Source organism: Jatropha curcas, unplaced genomic scaffold (assembly GCF_041381405.1).
Source record: "Jatropha curcas cultivar XTBG-Jc1 unplaced genomic scaffold, XTBG_Jcur_1.0 HiC_scaffold_86_pilon, whole genome shotgun sequence".
NCBI classification, from domain to species: domain Eukaryota; kingdom Viridiplantae; phylum Streptophyta; class Magnoliopsida; order Malpighiales; family Euphorbiaceae; genus Jatropha; species Jatropha curcas.
In genome coordinates this window covers 49,242-69,280 of record NW_028322347.1, presented here as the reverse complement: position 1 = coordinate 69,280, position 20,039 = coordinate 49,242, and the positions used below count along the sequence as shown (strand labels likewise).

General features: G+C 30.9%; 1 protein-coding gene and 2 pseudogenes across 1 annotated transcript; all 3 read left to right on the top strand.

Annotated features, from left to right (window-relative positions):
• Positions 1-13,208: 13,208 nt before the first annotated feature.
• LOC149492190 (uncharacterized) lies at positions 13,209-14,600 on the top strand (annotated as a pseudogene).
• A 3,178-nt stretch (positions 14,601-17,778) lies between these two features.
• On the top strand, positions 17,779-19,086 carry LOC149492189 (fructose-bisphosphate aldolase, cytoplasmic isozyme-like). The gene is made up of 2 exons (XM_089716817.1): positions 17,779-17,794; positions 18,581-19,086. Exons 1-2 carry the CDS (start codon positions 17,779-17,781, stop codon positions 19,084-19,086), a joined length of 522 nt encoding a protein of 173 aa, XP_089572943.1.
• LOC149492188 (fructose-bisphosphate aldolase 8, cytosolic pseudogene) lies at positions 18,552-19,926 on the top strand (annotated as a pseudogene).
• Positions 19,927-20,039: the final 113 nt, after the last annotated feature.

The following is a 20,039-nucleotide window of genomic DNA, read 5'->3' as shown; positions in this document are numbered from 1 at the left end:
ATAGACTTTCATTGTGGAGCAACTGTGAGCCTTTTGCCAGTCAGAGAGAAGCACGCCCGTGCTCATTGCAACGCCTGTGCTACTTTCTGCAATCCTTACTTTTTTTTTATTCCATTCAACATTCAATAATGCTCCACCAATATGCATGTTATCTTTGGATATACATTCATATTAATTCGTACAATGATAAGTCTCTTTAATGCCATTGATTATAATTAATGGTCGACCTTTGGGCAACCTAACAAATTATAATCAACGAGCTCAATTGTTCAATTTTCACTTTCATGTCATATAACGGCATCACACAAATATGAACAGTTGAAAACTGCATAATCAATGTCTAAAACAATCCAAACAAGGCCACTTTGGTGACTAACAAGTTTTCATTTATTAAATATTGATTTATGCAAAATTTTTATAATTATAATATCTCAAAACTTTAACGACATACCCAATAATATGTCATAAACCATTCTCTATAAATAATAACAAAATAATTTATAAAGCATAAAGAAAACAAACAGTTTTCAAATTTCTATAATTTGGCTTCGCTTATACCATATAAATCAATTTCACCATATGAAATTAATTTTCATTAATTAGCCAAACAAAACGCTATCATACAAATCTAGAACAGGTACGGCTCTGATACCACATGTGTGAATAAACTTTAATATAGCCCAGATCTATTGTTCATAGAATTTGTTTGACAAGAATATACAATAATCGAAAGCGTACCTTGATCCATAACGGCAGATCTATGTTATGGGTTACCTCGTTGGGACAATTCAATTCTCACCGTAACAGCAGATCTACGTTTCTTCACCCTGGCCTTTTGTCTGTAAGTGCTCTCTTAATGGTCAGAGAATAATCAACAGCTGCGGGAGTTTCTTTTATGAGCTCTCTCAAACAAATTATCTCTGTATGTGTTTGAGGGAGCCGTCACACTCTTTGTTTCTATGTTAACCCTAATCTGTTGATTCCTTTATCTTTTATAAGGCAGAGGAAGGGTATTAAAACCCTAACTGGCTCTTATCCATTAAGCCCAATAACCATCATCTTGGGCCACCTTAATTAGAACCAGCCCTTTAATCACATGGGCCACATACAGATTATTAAATAATCTAACAGCAAGATCAACTAATAAATCAGAATTTGATGCCAAAACTGTAGAATCCTTGGTTGCAGAAACAACAGTGGCTGGTTGTGCAATAACTCCCTTACGTGCTCTTTTCTTCACCTCATTAGGTCTAGTTACATCAAGTCTAGTTAGGGCTTCCTTCTCCTTCTGGCCCACAATATTAATTAACAGGCCCACATCATCAGATTCTATTTCTATCATGCTCCCAACGATTCCAATTGTAGATACATGTCCCTGATTTCCTTGGAATAACTATTGAAATTCCATGCTTTTAGTGATAGTTCCATTAATCCTAATATTAGTACAACCAGGTGTTGGTGAAAGAGTAACTGTGGAAGAAGAAGTCTCACGTAACCATGGACTTTTGGGCAGATTGGTCCTATAAGTAGGAACCTTAATACTATCATCCCATTGAAGAATTAATCCATCCTTCTGCCTACCTAATCTCAATTCACAAAAAGCATCAAGATGGCCTAATTTTTCACAAAGATAGCAGAAAACAGACAATTTCTCATAACAAAATTGTACAAAAAAAGCACCTCCATCATTAGTAACCAATTTCTTTCTATGCTTCAATGATTGACGGATGTTGAAATGAACTCTAATACGCATATAGGAATTAATCCCAACAACCACTGCCTTAGAATCATAGTCAAGGAATTGTCTCACAAAGTTCCCAAGTAAAATGGCCATTGCTTCTGAATAATAACCTTTTGGGAGATCATGAATCTGAACCCAAAAGTCAATGAACAACAAAGGAACTTCGAAAGGATCCTCACCCGCTTTCAACTGGTGCCACACTAAAAGATGCCTATAAAAGTGCCAAGGAGATCCTGTAACAACCCTTTCCACATTAACCTCATTATAAAAATGAAAAAGGAATCTCTTGCTTCCAATTTCTATGATTGTAATACCCCTCATTGGATGGCACAGATCTGCAAACATATTTTGCATAACTGAAAAATTAATCCTCAACACAGTCAGTAGCATACCAACCAGACAATATTCGTAATCATCCTTTGTGATTTTAGGAATAGAAATAACATTGAATGTTCATAACCTTATGATTCTATTAACACTTTACTTCCTTTTTTTGGACGAAAAGACCATATTGTAAATAAATTGTAAGTTATTAAATCTTTTATTTTTAAAAATAGAAGCCTCATGTGTTAATATGACTTTAATTTAGGACCAATTTAATTTTTTACTTTATCTTGATTAATATTGTTTAATTTTTCTGTTCAATAAATACATATCTATTTAGATCTATTAGTCTATGTTTTTCAATACATAGATTTTTACGTTTATTGTTCTTTTCTCTTTATAGATTTTGTTATTATTTTGATTTGATTTTTTTTTCTTCAAAATTTTTATATATAAAAATATTATGTTTTCTTAGACTTCAAAAGTCTGCCACATTTTTAAATACTGATATATATATATATATATATATATATATATAGTTATTGTAGAATTTTATAATTAAACATATGCTAAGAATTATCTTAAAATTTGTTTTTGATAATATCTAATTAACGTATTCAAAGATGATATGTTTTACAAAATATTTCGACAGAAATGACAAACTTTTATATTATTGTATTTTTAATTATTTGTTCTCTCTGTGGTGATGTAATTTGTTTTAAGAGAAAATGATAATATGGAATTTAAAGTGTCATTTTCATTGATTAATTAATTAGCGAGTAATGTTAAACAACTTCCCTGAATCAAAATCTTAGTTTGATTAATACTAATATATAATATGGCTGACTTGTTTTATTAATTATGTATGATTTGGCTATTTCAAAAAAAAAAAAAAAAAAAAGAGTATGATTTGGCATTACACTGCATTCCCATTTTTATTATATTTGCTATTCTTAATGTTCATCAACTTAATTAAAAAACTGAAAAATCCCACATGCAATTAGCAGCTGAGGTGTTATTTGCAATTATTATAAATATTTTTTTTAACTGCAATTTAGCAATTCTAGTTGCCAGAGAGAATGTTAATATATATAATTAAAAAGAGGATATTGGAAGTTTGTTGTGAAGAAGACGAAGAAGATTTTGAATTCCTTTCTTTTTATATTACAAACTAATTGTTACTAAATGTTACCATTATTGTTTTTAGGTTAATAATACCATTAAGATTCACAGAGTAATTTATAATACATTGATACAGAAAATTTTAAATTTATTTATTTTTATTAAACCTTTCGGTATTTAAAACTCACTAGCTCGATTAATTTAAATATGTGCTAAACTGGTCTATGAAGAGGGCATAGGGGCCCTTTTCGAGTATTTAAAGAGATGGATAGTGAACTCAAAAGCTTTAGTTAAGAAGAAAAAAATTCTTTTCAACCCATCTAACCACTTGGACTAAATTTTAAATTTTAATATTCTAAAAAAAAAATCCTTTTCAATTAGGCTGTTTGAATGACTTTTGATAATGAGGATTAGGAAGCAAAAGCGTGCAAGTCAGCTCTTAAGTATACGAAATTCAAATTTCCCCTAAGTTTAAGGGGATTGTTTGCAGTTGAGGAGTGCAGTCAAACGTCATGCAACTAATTGTTAGTTGCTTTTCTAAAAATTAAGTGGTCTTTTAGCTTCTCTGTTTGCTTTTGATTTTTCTAGAAAAAAAATGTGTTTTAAGTTTCTTAATTTAATTTATTACCTCAGAATTTTTTGTTGCCCTTTCTGGTTCTTTGAACGCCAATTTTTTAAATGAAAGTCATTAACATATAGGATTTGTTAATGAAAATGGTTAAACCCCAAAGATTCTGATGTACTTCATGTTAAGACACTCATTTTAATTTCTCATAATTTTTATTTTGAATAAAATTATTCTAAAATTAACTTAAATGTACAAATCTTAAATTAAAAGCAAAAACAAAAAACGAATTTCATTCAAGTAGGAAATTAAAAAGTTGTAGTTAATATAGATATGATATGTTTATCTTTTTTCTACAAAGAATAAATGGAAGTTTGAGAAGAATGTTCATACGGTTATAAAATGAATCAGGAAGCTCACGAACAGTTCAAGTCTCAATTCAATAGAAAAATTTAGGTGGATTCGAGTTAATTTTCTAAATGTATCAAACTTAAATCTATTTTTCAGGCTCATTTATTAGACTTGTGAACTAGTTTATTTACATATTTATTTATATTAATTTTGTATTTTAGTATAATGTAATAATTATACTCCCTCCATCCCAAAATATTAGTCCATATTTCCATTTTTGAATGTCTCAAAATATTTTTCTACTTGACTTACGAGACATTTACTTTTCCTGTAAATCTCTCATTATAAATGGTTTTAAATTTTAGGAATAACTTTTTTTTTTTTTTTTTTGAAGAGGACAAGTTTGGAAAAATATTGATATTTTGTATGAAGTGACACTAAAATTAATGTGTTTCTTAAATTTTAGGCAAAAGTAAATAGGATAAACATTTTGGGACAGAGAGAGTATTAATTTTATTAACAATCCTTCTTATAAATTATTTTACAACGAGGCAATTAAACACGAAGCATTTGCAGCAAAAGGAAGCTAAGAAACTTGGAGTCTATGTAAAAGCAATCGCTATTAATTATGAGGATTAGGTTTTCAAGAAAAGAGAAAAAGGTTGAAAGAAAGAGAAAAGGAAAGAAAAGAAGAAGAAGAAGAAGAAGAATTTACTAGTGTATTTTGGAGAAAAGCCAAATGGAAGGAGAGTCGGCTACAGCTGAGAGTGTGTATATATGTACAGTGATGGCGTATGGTACTCCGAAAGAAAAGAAGTTAGTGTTCACATCACGTCTTGTAAAAATGAAAATGAGGGGAATTTAGTGTAGTGGTTTTGACGGCTCACATGAAATTAAAGCTTGAGATCTTTGAGTTTGTGCCTTTCAATTTGTGCATTAGTTCTTTAAAACCTTGTAGTAGAAAGCTTGCAGTAGAAGTGCTTTGATGAGCAAATCAATAATATTGTCACTTGAGTGGTTGAATTTCAAGATCATTATTCTTTTTGTAGATCATGAGCGAAGAAGAATTTTGGTAAAATATGATCTTCTGGTTTTCTTACATATATCATTCTTCCAAGAAGAAATTTCTTTAATATATCATCATATAATATTGTACAGATTTCTTTCTTGACAAGTAGACTTCACGTACTTTGAACATGTTGAAATATTTTATCTCCGTCAAACAAATTCTTGTCTTTCTCCATTAGTTGCTAAAAAATTTCTTCATGGCTAAAAGAAGTAGTAACAATACTTCATAACGTAATTATCAAAAGTATGAAAGCATGTGACTTTCACCAAATAATATGATAATATAATATTTTCTCAGCCATAAATATCATTAAGACGATTATACCATATATAGTGAGATTTCTTTAATCTATATAGAAATCTTGAATATATTTATCAGGGTCTTTATTTGCTTCCTTCAAACATTTTTCAATATTTCACGGATATCATTATATACTAATCCATATAGAGCACTATATAATTTAATTGAATAAATTTCTCGAGAATTTAACTTTATATTTCATATAGATATCTACATCAAGTTAGCGTATAAATAGACAGCCATTGATTCATTAAATACATTTAGAATTTTCATAAATTGCTAGACTAATCAAATATCAAATTATAATTGCATCCACCATATAAGGGTATTTATTCTCATAATAAATGTCAGTTCTTGCAAAAGAAACTTGTGCAACAAGTTTGCTTTATATCTCATGACCTTATTTTAATTTCGCACAAATACATATTTGTATTCTACTGGCTTGATATCGCTTGATGCCCATATTAAAATTTTAAAATTTTACTTTCCAAGTAAATTAAATGTCACATGCATAGTTCTATTTTGGCCAATCAATTCTATGTCTATATTCTCCAATAAACTATATGCTCAAGATCCTCATCATTTTTTCACAATTTCAAGCGCTATATTTACCGTCAATGTTTATTTTATATCGATTCTATACTTGTCCTGACATGACATAATTTACAGAGATCTCATAATCTTTATTGATTTCAGGTACCTGAGTTTCTTTGGGAAACTTATTAGTCATGTCTAGGAACTTCTTTGACAATTTGCTCTTCTAGAGCTTGACTATCTTGAATATTTGCTCATTTTCTTTTCTAGGATTTTTATCCTTGGAATCGATTAGTCTACCATGCTTCAGGCGTGCCTTAGACTCATTAGCATAGACAATTTGTCCTTCAGGGACTTTAATTCTAGTAAGAGCATTGCAACTAGTATGTGAGATCTAGTCATCTCTTTTTTGGATCAAAAATATATTTAGAAACTAATTTGTAATATTTTGCAATATTCAGGCATATGACTAGCACGATATATTAGCGCATTTATTACACTAAGATATGGTACTTCAGGACCTATAAGTTATTCATAATTTTTTCAAAATGGAAAATGGTCATCTTCTTATCAAGTGACCTAATAGCCATTAGCATCCACAAAACATCATTTTAATAACTTACCCATATATGTGGATTCATAGACAAAATTCCATTTATAAAATGCTCGATCTTCCGGCCAAGACAACTTTATATTCCTAATGTCTTTCATCTCAAACTCTTCCTTTAAGGAAACTTGATAGGCTTTTTCACAAGTGTATGAAATCGCAAACAAGTAATAAAGAGTGAGTAGAGTATAGTCCCACGAAGATTATATACCAAGTACTAAAATTGTGTTAACCTATTATTATTTAAACAACAATAAAGAGAATGTATATGAAAATAAAAGAATTAAAGTAAAAACAATAAGAATGTGATCAAGCAAGAAGTTGTCGAAAAGAAATCAAGGTTTAAAAGAATTATTGTGTCCTTGACCACATCCTCTAACGGGAAAGGAATTATTATTGCATGGGATATAAGTGTTGTCTTGATTATGAGCAGTATATTTGGTTGGTGGACCTCTTCTGGTTACATTTATAGTGATAAAAGTGGAGTCTTATGTATTTTCTCGTTGGAGAAAATTGTAAAAATCTATAAGTTTGTCATGAAGTTCCTCCTTTGAAATAGGTGATTCTCTTGCTCGGATGGCTGTAGTAATTTCTTTAAATTCAGGGCCAACTCCATTAAGAATATAAATAATGAGATCATCATCTGTTAGAGGTGAATCAATGAGAGCTAACTCATACGCCACGGCTTGATACCTTTGAGGTATTTTAATAGTTTTAGAGCTATGAGGAACTGAAAGTTTTTCTTTTAAATACAGGCCCACGATTGGGATTTGTAAGCAAAAAGATGAGCTAATTTTTGCCATGCCACATGAGGTGTTTTTGAGTCTGAGATGAGAGAGATCAACGATTCAAAAACTGAGGCGAGGATTACATGAAGGATGAGGTTGTCTTGTCAAAGCCATAGATTATGGAGTGGAGTGGGTTTTGTTGCAATTTCAGTTATAATGGTGGATGAGGGATATGGGAGTGAGTCATCTATATAGCCCAGAAGATCAAATCCAATAAGAAGAGTAACAAATTGTGCACTCTATGATGTATAGTTATTGGAGGTCAGTTTGAGAGGAAGTTGGTTGGCTGCATTGATGGAGATAAGTTTATCTTTTGATGTGAGGGAAATATTGTTGGACATATTTCTGGGTGGATTGGGAATGATAGTGGAGTTTTCTTGTGGGGTATTAACCTTTTTTTATTTTTTACTTATTAGAGTATAGATGCTCTGATACCATGAAAACCTCTATGTTTTTCAGTACAATGCTGCAGGAATTTATAGAGTGTACAAGTCAATGAGAAGCATGATTATAGAGATATTAACAAGATGAATATGTAAACAAATCAAGTTACAACTGTACATAGACATTTCGCTCTATAGGTTACTGATTGTATGGATATTCTATAACTGGTGCCTGCAAATATTTCTCTATAACTGAATGCTATAATTTCTCCTTAACATGGAAATTAAAATACACCATCTTTGCATTTTTGCCAGTAGAAGAATGAGAACCACTTCTCCTACACTATTTGACTTCACGTAAGACATAACCACATATCCTTTATTACATCATCAATTTTGAGCATCAACTTTTGTAAAAATCCCTCTAAAATGAATATCATACAAAAGCATCATTATATATTGTAAAAATAATTATCGAGAGATGAAAAGGAAAATGGACATTTATTTTCTAATTCTCACTTGTGCAAGAAAGATTAATTGATAGAAAACGAGAAAGAAAGGAAGATTAACGATTACAATCAATAATGATAGAAAAAATTACATAAAATTTAATAAAGAAGGAGAGATGATTGGTTATATGTTACAAATCTATAGAATCTCATATATTGCACAAAAGTCATAAATTCCCCTAACAACAATAAATTTTCCCTGATTCATGCATAAGTATCATTAAAGAAGAGGAGAGAAATTGGAGAAGGGAGCCATATTTTCTATTCAAAAGTTACAAATTTTTTCAAATAAGTAAAATGTAAATACTAAATTAACATTAGAGAGTCTCACTCTCTTAAGGAAGCGCCACATCAACAATTACAGAAAAACAATGATTCTCCTTTGTATATATGATGCTACTTGATAATAGGAGTGTTTTGTGAATACCAACTCACCTATGTGCCTAAGTGATGTATTCATATAGTTTTATATATATCACCTAGGCTCCTAGATGAGTGGGTATTTGCAATGTACTCCTCCTATCAAGTGTACATGTGTATATGCGTGTCTATGGAGGGTGGAGGGGGTTGGGGTTGCATTTGAATTAGCTAATCAACGGTCCGTTGAAAGTGGAATGGTGATGGGGATGTGATCGATCGATGGTGCGATAGTACTTTCAACTCTTCAAGTCTGATGAAGATGCCTTATTATGGGTTGGCCCTTTGTTTATCCTTGTCATTTTTTAATTTGAGATGTTAAAGCTCAATTCAGCTCGATTCATTTGTAGCCTACAAATCTTATAGATATAGAAATTTTGAAGATAATAAATCTTCTTAGACAAATAGCGTTAATCTTAACACTAAAGGAATACATTGATTTTAATTTTTCATAATATTTGAATAAAGTTATTCAAATAGATTAATTATTTTTTTCAAATGTAAATGATTAGTTTGTTCCAAATTTCATTTATAATTATTAAAATGCTTAAAATTATTATGAGTTATATAATATCTAACTTAAAAAAAAAAGTTGTTGGTTGCCTAGTGGATTATAGTATACAAATTCATCACATGGAATGATATCAACATAGTTTGACATAAAGAGCATACATATTTTTATTTCCTTTATTAAATTCTTTGGTATTCTTCTCTCTTTTATTCTAATGAGCTATCCAAATATATATATATATATAGATCATCCAAATGAGTGATATGATATTTGATTTCCAAACAAGAATGACAGCACTAGTTAAAAAAAAAAAAAAAAAAAAAAAAAAAAAAAAAAAAAAAAAGGGAAAAGAAGAACAAGAATAGGTTCATTTTCATATGCCCTAAAAATGGTCTTACTAGTGAATGAAAGCTAATCCATGAGCTGGGTTCTAAATAAATGGCCAAGTGTTCATAAAAATTCCTCTATTGAATTTCCTTGAAGTTTCAAAGCAAGTGCCAAGTGCTAGTCTTTTTTCCTTCATTCCTTTCCTTTTCAAATTCTTTATAAATAGAATTTATTACTCAATTTGAAATTTAACTTTTGAGAATGTAGTTTCTTTATTTATAAATTTTCTAATTTTAGGTCAGACATTGATGTTTTCTTTTTACCAAACTTGAAAGATAAATTTATTATAATCTATCAATATAATTTAGTGATAGTGCATTTTTCGACTGAAAATAAAAAAATTTATGATTTTTGTTTTGATGTTATTTGTGTTAGAAATTAAAATGGTGAAGGCGAAGGATTATTTGAAGAAGTAGGGAGAAAGATGCCGTATGGACTTTTAGGGTGGAGAGAATTTCTCGGAATCATGTAAAGCCAAAAGAGAGAAATTTTGTTTGAGTGCGATTTTGTTTTTTAAATGATTGTTGAAGTGAAATATATACATCACTTTATCTCAACGAATAAAATTTTATTTCATAAAAGAAAAATAAAATAAAATTCTAAATAATTATAATAATAAAAGAGTTCGGAATCCTTCTTTCTCGGTAACCAAACAAGAAATACAAAGTGGTTCTAGGTTGAACTTTAACCAAAAATGAAAAAAGATCATATCCAGCCATGCATGGATTATTAGCTAATGATGACAGATCAATCAAACTTTATAGTACTCTAACTAATCAACAACCCTCCTTTTTTTTTTTCTTTTTTTTTTTTTGTGTGTTAGGAACTTAAAAAAGAGCTGTAAGAATATAAAAAATAAAATGGAGGCTTATATGCCTGGGATAATACATGTATCAAAGTTTTAAGTGGTGCTTGATTAATTAGATTTTTTTAAACGGATACGAGACTGGTTATCTCATTTAAGTATTAAAAAAAAATTTAAATCTTTTCTTACGCATGTCTTATCATGTAATTTTTTTATACTTTTCATGAATTAACTGTCATGTATGTGGAAATAAAATTTTGATTTGAATGTCTTTAATGGTTCCATGATTATTGTTATGAAATTTTAAGAATTGAAGAAGTAAAAAGTTGTAAATGGGTCTCGAAAACTTTTGATAATTATAAGTTTTTTCAAATGTTAGAAAAATTTAAAAAAAAAAGGAAAAGAAGACTCTTCTAGTTTTTTTTTCTCCCAAATATATAAATTATCTAGTAGAGCCATGCATCAAAATTAGACATAAAAAATTTTTAAGGTATAACCAGAAGAAAAAGAAAAAGAAAAATAGTATCAGGCACTCTAATGTTAAAATTTGAGTAGTCTAATTTTAAAATTAAATGGTTTAAAATTTGAGTATGCCTAATATTTTCTTTAATTTTCTTAAATTTTTAATATATTGAAAATTCTTAAAGAAACTGTCAGTTTATTCTCATTTTCTTTTGATATTAGGCTGATTCAAGCACTTGTTGATTTTTTTTTCTACATTTTACAAAAATAAATTTATTGGACAAAAAAAATAAAAAATTGGTAGAAGTAAATAATTTTTGACTTTTTTTATTTGTTTTAAGAAAAAAGATTAGGTTTATATATGAGTAAATTTACATAAAAAAGGGAAAAAAATTCATACATTTCATAAGAATTGTTATAGTAATATTGGTATTAAGTTATGATTGGTGGGATCTAGACCATCAGAAATTGTAAAACCACAAGTCCATGACTTTTCTAAATTTTCAGGAGCACAATAATGTCTTGTCAAATATAACTTTGGTCATGATGGGAAAAACATGCCCTAACAGTAGGATTAGACCATTTGTGGGGGTCCCAATTGCAAAAGTATTTCTGCTCTCTTGTGCCCCAAGAGGAGTTATAATGCCCTTCTTGCATTGTTTTTTACGTTTCTAGGACAGATTCCTCGTGCCTCTAATTCCCACCACTTCCTCTTACAATGCTTTCAATTCTTTTTTTCTCTAATCATTCTATCAATACTAATAATTGTGTTTTTTTATTTTCAATACTAATGTAATTATACATTTTCTTTTTCAATAAATATAAATTAGTAATATGATCGGAGGCTTCAACTTCAATCCTGTTCCATCAACGTTATTTTTTATAGTTTTCGATAAGATAACATTTGAACTAGCTCTTAAAAATTAAAACTATTAAAACTATTGAAATTTAAACGCTACTAAAACAGCTATAAGCTACCGTAGTTTTACCTAATAGGCTATAAAGCATGAGTGACTTATTAGGCCAAATGCTCAATTACCAATACTCATAATTATGTTTGGTTAACAAGTAATTATAACATTAACACCCACATGATCCCATCACAAGTCTTGTCTTTCTGCTTTTCTCCTAATTTCTCTTTTAACCCTTTTTAAAGTTTAAATCATACCCACTTTTTCTTTTGCTCTCTTGTTGATGCAACTTCAACAAAAATTGCTAGAGCTTTCACTTTACTCTTGTTCTTAACTTTTAAGATAAACATTATAACAACACTTAATTAATATCCATTTTTATTTTTCTAATTGAGGATTAAGGGAGAACTTAGGAGAATTCTATATATTGAGTACTGAGATTTGACCAAGAACTTAAAAAAGGAGTAATGGGTTGCATTAAATTTTAGTGGCCCTTACTTCCCAAATGACATTAAATTTTGTATTAAAGGATGTAACATGCACACCATCACTAATTAATTAAAATATTCACACTTGTAGTTTAATTATTGTACCATCTTTTAATTTTTAATTTCAAGCGTAAAGAGTCAATATTCATATTTGGGAAAAAGAAAGGCAAATCTCTATTGCTCAAATCAAATTATGCTTGCTTTTAATCATAGGGTGTGTTGGGGAGGAGGAGTTGGTAGGGTCTAAAGACTCAATTTATGTAGTGGGGTCCAAAATTCACTATCATACTCCTCATGCCAAGCCAATGCTCCCCCACATATAATCTGCAGTAGCAAAAATAATCACACTATAACAAAGTTTTGTCCCATCAAAATAGTACCCAACAAATCTTCTTTTAGGTTCCTCTTTGTTTAACTGTCCTAAAAAAAAAAAATTCAAAACACTTGGCTAACTATTTACTGTGCCCATTAATATTTTAATCCCCCACTTTCTACAGTAAAATCCCATTAAAATGTCTTTATTTATAGTTTTTTTTTTTTTTATTATTCCTTGTAGCCTTTATATTAATCACTGAAGCCAAGGCAAGAAATTAAAGGCAAAAGCATGATCATTTCACAAAATTGTTATGGTATTTAGACCAGGTCCAAACAGCTTTTTTCTATGCCTTTCTTTTCTTTAACCTCTTTTTGAATTTTAATATTATTTGATATGAACTGTCAAAAGTGATTAAATAAAGAACCCTTGAAGGTTTCTGCCTCAATCTTCCATTCTTTTACTTTTTTATAAACTAATTTATATTTTATAAGAATGAGATGCAGATTTTAAGGTGAGATTGATTCTTGTTAAATACAAAACATTTGCATTTTTACTTCATTGTTGCCTTTCTGTTTATCTTTCTTTTTATGTAATACAATAAATATGAATTTTCTTCTTTGTAGAAAATTTAAGAGAGAGGCAGCTCAAAAAGCACCTAACTTGGTCTAGCTCTTAACTTAAATAACTTTTGTTTCTTTTTAGTATTGTCCAAAAGAGAGAAAGAAAGAAAAGAAGGAAAAAACCCATCTCTCCAAAATCTTCTTCAGATCTCTCCTATCTCTTGCTCTGTCCATATTATCAAGAACCCAATTGCAGTTTTCCATATATCATTAAATCAAGAAATATTTTCTTGTTCTTTACAATGAGAGATATAGTATCTTGTTTTAGTGAAAATGCCATAAATGTGTCTAATTCTTCTTGTTCTAGCTATTCAAACATGCTTGTATTTCTCCCAGCTTCATCCCATCTGTTAAAAATGCAGTTTCTAGCTTTTACAAGATCATTCTCTCTACTCATAAACAAATCTTGGTCTCAGTCACTTGGTGCAAGAATCATACAACTCAAGGCCTTACTATAAACTTTGGCAATCGAGATTCTTCAACAACATCTTTCAAGCTTAATACCAACACAAGACTCTTCAGAAAGAAAAAGGGCAGCAAAGTTATCGAATCCGAAAATTTGAAGGTTGAAATCTTTTGGGATCTCTCTTCTGCTAAATATGATACAGGACCTGTTCCTGTTGAAGGATTTTATGTCTTAGTTATGGTTGATAATGAATAGGCCTTGTTCTTGGTGATATAGAAGGAGAGACTATAACCAAGAAGCTCAAAACTAGCACACCAGTAGCTAAAGCAAGTCTTATTTCAAAACAGGAGCATTGTTCAGGAAATAGTACTTTATATGCAACCAAGGCACAATTTTGTGAAACAGGAATTCTACATGATATTTTGATTAAATGTAGTGGAGAAAATGAAGGGCTAAAGTACCCAGTTTTATCAGTGTGTATTGATAATAAGATGGTGATCAGAGTAAGAGGCTGCAATGGAATTTCAGAGGGAACCAAACAATTTTTGTTGATGGATTGCTTGTTGATCTCATGTGGGATGTGCATAATTGGTTTTATAGTCCTGGTTCTGGTTCTGCTGTTTTTATGTTTAGGACAAGGAGTGGAATGGATAGCAGGCTTTGGTTGGAGGAGAAATTGGTGCAAAAAGATGAAGAAAGAATTGAATTCTCTTTGTTGATTTATGCCTGTAAGAGCTCTTGAAGGGGGAAAAGAAAAAAAACAACTGACTTTTGTTTTGTTTATCTCTTGATTCTTGTTTCTCTTCTTTCACTCTCTTTATCTGATTTTAATGTTTGTTTCTTATTTCTATTTGTTCCCTTTCTGCTTGAAAGGCATAGAGACTTAATTAGCATTCTTTTGATCACTTGAGTAATAATTTAGCTGTTTAGTTGCTGATTTGTGAATTGATATACTACAAAATTAATTATTGGTTCTGATTTTAATCTTTGTCTTCTTTTTCCTCTGTTTCTTCCCTTAGACACCTAATTTTTCTGTTTTTTGCATTGACATTTTACCAAATTATATGATGTCTTAAATATTTATTTTAGGAGAATATATCTATGTGAATGGGAAAAATTGGGGAGGTTCAAAATTATTTGAAAAGGTACAACAAATGTGCTTTTAGTGAAAATTTTGCTAAAAGGGCAATAGGAGATGTTGAAAGACTTTGAATGAACACTGCTTTTGGCCTTAAAAGGACAAAATAAAGTTGAATCACATGATGATGATCAATGCCTTGAAACCTTCTCTGTAATTTCCAATTCTGCTTCAATTAAGAGGGTAAATAAGCAATTTCTTTAAAAAAGATTTAAGTATGTTGTGTTATGTTTGAAGCAATTATGAACAATTGAAGCTCCCTTATTAAACCAGTTTGAGCAAGCTTGTGAACTTGCACCTGACATGATTCAATTTCAATCAAGGGTCCTTAAATCTTATTGTCTTCATTCAGAGGTAAATTTGGTGCACCGTTTAGGTTTCTTTGTACCTCTATGGTCCCCTCATTATCATTCAAGTTACAAATTTTGGACCACTAATAAAACCAATAGCTTGCCAAGGACAGACAGAACTGCAGTGAATCAACTGTAGACTTGCACTTCTAAACTTGTAGACATATATTTTTTTTTCTGTAGTCTCTGATTCAATTTATTTCACACTCACAGGATACAATGTTTATGTATTTTCCCCTAAACTCACTACAAGTTATATCTTAGGTTGCTCTCTACACTTTGTATTGTAGGATTCAATTTATAAAGAAAATTGGAAAGTTTGATACTTTTTCAATCGAAATGCAGTTTATGGATATGTCTGTTTATCGTTGTAGAACATCAATGTTTGAGTTCCATCAATGAAAGATTCAAAATAATAGGAAAAAATAATTTAATGAGGGCAAAAAATAAAAATTCGATGCAGAAAATTTAAATTATCATAATTATATACATTAAAATATAAAAAACTATAGACTAAAATATCAGGAGATTGAAATGTGGCTAAGAAAATGAAATGTAGCTGTAGAGTTACAAGTGCACTTATGATAAGATTAGAACATGATTTCACAGCTTTGATGATACTGACTAATCATTGTAACTTATCATCAAAGTCATCAAAAATAATCTAGCAGATTATCAGTTTTAGCATTTTGATTAACCGTCAAAGTTTTAAAAATTATAATTGGGATAATAGTTTAGCGGATCAGTGCATAAAGTTGAGATTTAAATATTTGATACTATTTTTCTTTTTTAAATTATGATATATAAAAATGTATTGAGAATCATATATGGTAGCATTTGAATAAAAAATGATTCATATTTTTTTTTAGTGTAAACTACCACTATCGGGACCCATCACTAAAGACCACTTAATTCAATTTGGAATTTAGTCACACTTAAGATGGCTCAGAATTTAGTCACTGTTAATACTCTTTGTCCCTTTTTATAGATGCATTCAGTAGAAATTGAACTCTAAAACTCTTCCTACATACCTAATTTGCGTTGTTAATTGAACTCTTCCTATTATGCATAATAGCAGTAGAAGGTCGAAAGTAAGAGATTGAATATGATACTCCCTGAAATGTTGTTGTCTTAGTATTAGAAGGTAAACACTGTTAACAGAGAAATTGAGGCACCTTTTATTATACGACAGGTCTAAAAGAAAGACAGGCTTTTGACTAGAAAATTTTACTGTGCAGCCATCATTGGTCAATTAAAGAAAATGTACCAAAATTCATAGTTAGGTGTTGTAGCACAATTGCATAAATGTGGACAAATTCAGAGAATTTCTCTCATTTATTCAACTTCTAGACAAGCCAATGAAATTCATCATCACTTACTTCCCAAAAAACATGGCAAAAGAGAAAATTTTGGAAAGGCAAAGGTTATCAACTCAAGTATGTTAGGTATTTGTAGACTTAATAATAATAATAATAATAATAATAATAATATTGTATCTTTCATTTCAGAAAGAAATTCAAACTTAGGCCTTTCATTCAATATTTATTAAATTTATAAATTTCAAAAATTAAAATTGATGATAAAAAATAGCAACCTAATGATTCGATATCGATATAATAATATAGAAAATGAAGGATTATATATGTTTTAATAATTATTTCCTTATAAAAAATTTTGGCACTGAAGTTAGGGAAACGTAGAGAAGGTGCCGGTCAACCCATGGCATTACAGAAATGTAGTGCGAACCCAACCTTAGACGTTGAGAGTTGATAGACGATCACTCACGCCTATCTTCCAACAATTGGAATGGACCACTCTCTTTCCTAGTTTGAAAGGCCACCATCATTCTTTTTCTTTTTTACCCATGCATTCATTCCTTTTCCTACAAGGAACCATCACCATTTTTCTTAAGACATTTCATCAATAGATATTGTTTTTTCTTGGGTATCGTTTAATGATTTTTGTTCCTAAAGTAATAGAAAAAATAATGAGTTTTAAGTTTTTTTTTTTTTTAAATTATGAGCCACCGAAGTTGATATTAAGGTGGTTGCGTTTGCCTACTTATTTGCTTCATATCTCTTTCTTTCTTTTCTTTCTTTTGAAGCGAATCCTTAACATCCCTTTCATGCTCGTCCAATTCAAACATAAAAGTCTATTGAGTTTGTATTCTCCAGATTAGAAGAAACTGATCATTTCTAATGATTTGCTGTCAAGTAGGCAAACAGCATTACTGCATCACTTTGCTAGACAAGCCCATCAATGTGGGCCTTAATGGGCCTAATGGGTTTCTTCTTATTTCCCTATGCAAAAGTCATTATTGCAACACATAACCTTTTTTCAAAGGAAAAGGTTGTTAATTTGAAAAATTCAATGATTGAAGTACTAACTCAATGACTCAATAGTTCTATTTAGAAATCGACATAAATAATTAAGAGGTTATATTGCTCAAAACTTGAATTAGTCCTAGGATATATGTATCGACAAATCTTTTAAGATGAATGAAATTTTCAATTCTGAGGTAAATTTTATTTTTAAATGATTTTTTATTTGCAATACAAATTTAGGTTCACTGTGAATTTAAATGTACATCTATCAAATAGATGTCAAGAAATTTTAATTTTTTGTTGTTGGGTTGATTTGATTTAAACCTTACTTTTACTAATTTAGAGGTGGAATGGATTGCCCATATGGTATTTTGGCTAATATGATATGATATGGCTTGGTTTTTGAATGTAAATTTTGTGATCTTTTATTTGCCTGTTTTGAAGGGAACAAAAAATATCCGAGGAAACAGTCTAGTAACACAGATGGCGCAGACATGACCAAGAAGTTGCAAATCCACCATAATTGTTGCAAAAGCTTTTAGAATGACCACATATCCTCGTCTTCCTCCTCTTCTTAGCTCTCTTCCTCCCTTCTATATCTCAAGAGCAATCTTGGATTTCTAATTAATTGTTCTCTGTTTCTCAAAACTAAACAAACAATAAAGATCAATCATGTCTTGCTTTAAGGGAAAGTATCATGGGGATTACTTTTCTTTTCTTTTGCAGCCATTCCCTTCATGGGTTTTGATTGTTCGTCTTAAATGATTTAATTTTTTATTATCTTTATATCCATAGTTTTCAATTCTAATTATGTATCAAGAAGAACAATGGGAAACTGAGTGAGGATCCTATTCCTTGGTTAATGGATTCTTAGTTTTAAAGTAGTGTTAGAGGAACTTAATTAAGAGTATTGCTACTTGGAAAGAATCATTCAAATTTTTTACTATTTGCTTTGATGTTATCTGCATGACCATAGAAATCAAATTTCCTAGGAGGATTTGATGCTGGGTTAGAATGTGATATACAGTTCTTCACAATTATTAACAGCAAGTTTTTAATTTTTAAAAGAATATATTTTTCTAATATTCTCCCTTTGGACTCTGCTGAAACTCGTGCTAAAAAGTTGGTTTGAACTTCAAAATGTTTGTGCAGATGAATTGATTGCCAATGCTGCTTATATTGGCACTCCCGGAAAGGGAATTCTTGCAGCAGATGAATCAACAGGCACAATAGGCAAGCGTCTAGCTGCCATCAATGTCGAGAATAATGAGCCCAACAGGCGTGCTTATCGCGAGCTCCTCTTCTGTGCTCCAGACGTCCTCCAATATCTCAGTGGTGTAATCCTTTTTGAGGAAACACTTTACCAGAAATGCGCTGATGGTAAGAGCTTTGTTGATGTTCTCAAGAAAGGAGGGGTTCTTCCTGGAATCAAAGTTGACAAGGGCATCGTTGAGCTTGCTGGAACTAAGGGTGAAACATCAACTCTTGGTCTTGATGGCCTAGCTGAGCGCTGCCAGAAGTACTATGAAGCTGGTGCTCGATTTGCTAAATGGCGAGCTGTTCTAAAGATTGGTCCAACTGAACCATCTCAGCTTCTATTAATGAGAATGCAAATGGCTTGGCACGCTATGCTAGTATATGCCAGGAGAATGGCTTAGTACCTATTGTTGAGCCAGAGATTTTGGTGGATGGATCCCATAATATTGATTGCTGTGCAGACGTGACCGAACGTGTTCTTGCAGCTTGCTATAAAGCACTAAATGATCACCATGTCCTTCTTGAGGGAACTCTTTTGAAGCCAAACATGGTGACCCCAGGCTCAGATTGCGCGAAAGTTTCACATGAGATGGTGGCCGAGTATACAGTCAGGGCTTTGCAGCGAACCGTTCCTCCTGCTGTTCCTGCTGTTGTATTCCTTTCTGGTGGACAGAGTGAGGAGGAAGCCACTCGCAATTTGAATGCAATGAACCAACTCAAAGGCAAAAAACCTTGGTCTCTTACTTTCTCTTTTGGCCGTGCTCTTCAGCAGAGCACTCTCAAGGCATGGGCAGGAAAGGAGGAAAATATAAAGAAGGCACAGGCTGCTTTGCTTGTGAGATGCAAAGCTAATTCAGAAGCTACTTTAGGTACTTACAAGGGTGATGCTAACCTGGGAGAGGGTGCTGCAGAGAGCCTCCATGTGAAGGATTACAAATACTGAGCCCTGCAAGAAGGTGATTTGGAGGTTCTTCATGTGAAGAACCAACACTAAATCCATTCCTACTATTTTAATGAGTTAGGAGAGATATTTAAAGAACTAGTTTTTCTTTCTATTTGCTTTTGTGATTGTAATGATCCTCTGGTGAACCATGTTGAGAAAATGTCTCATAAAATGATTTGCCAGATTTTGCCTACAGATTTTTCAGTTTAATAATCTCTAAATTGATGATTTTGAATCATTCTGTAGATGGAGATTTACTTATAATATTAAAGAATCGTAATCTTCCTTTTTCCTGTCATTGTTCAATTTATTCCTACTCTTTTCAATAGAAATTTCAACCTTCTTGTTAAATTCAAGTTGCTCACCGGTGAACTTTTAATGTCATTCCAGGCTAAGGATATGGTTTGAATG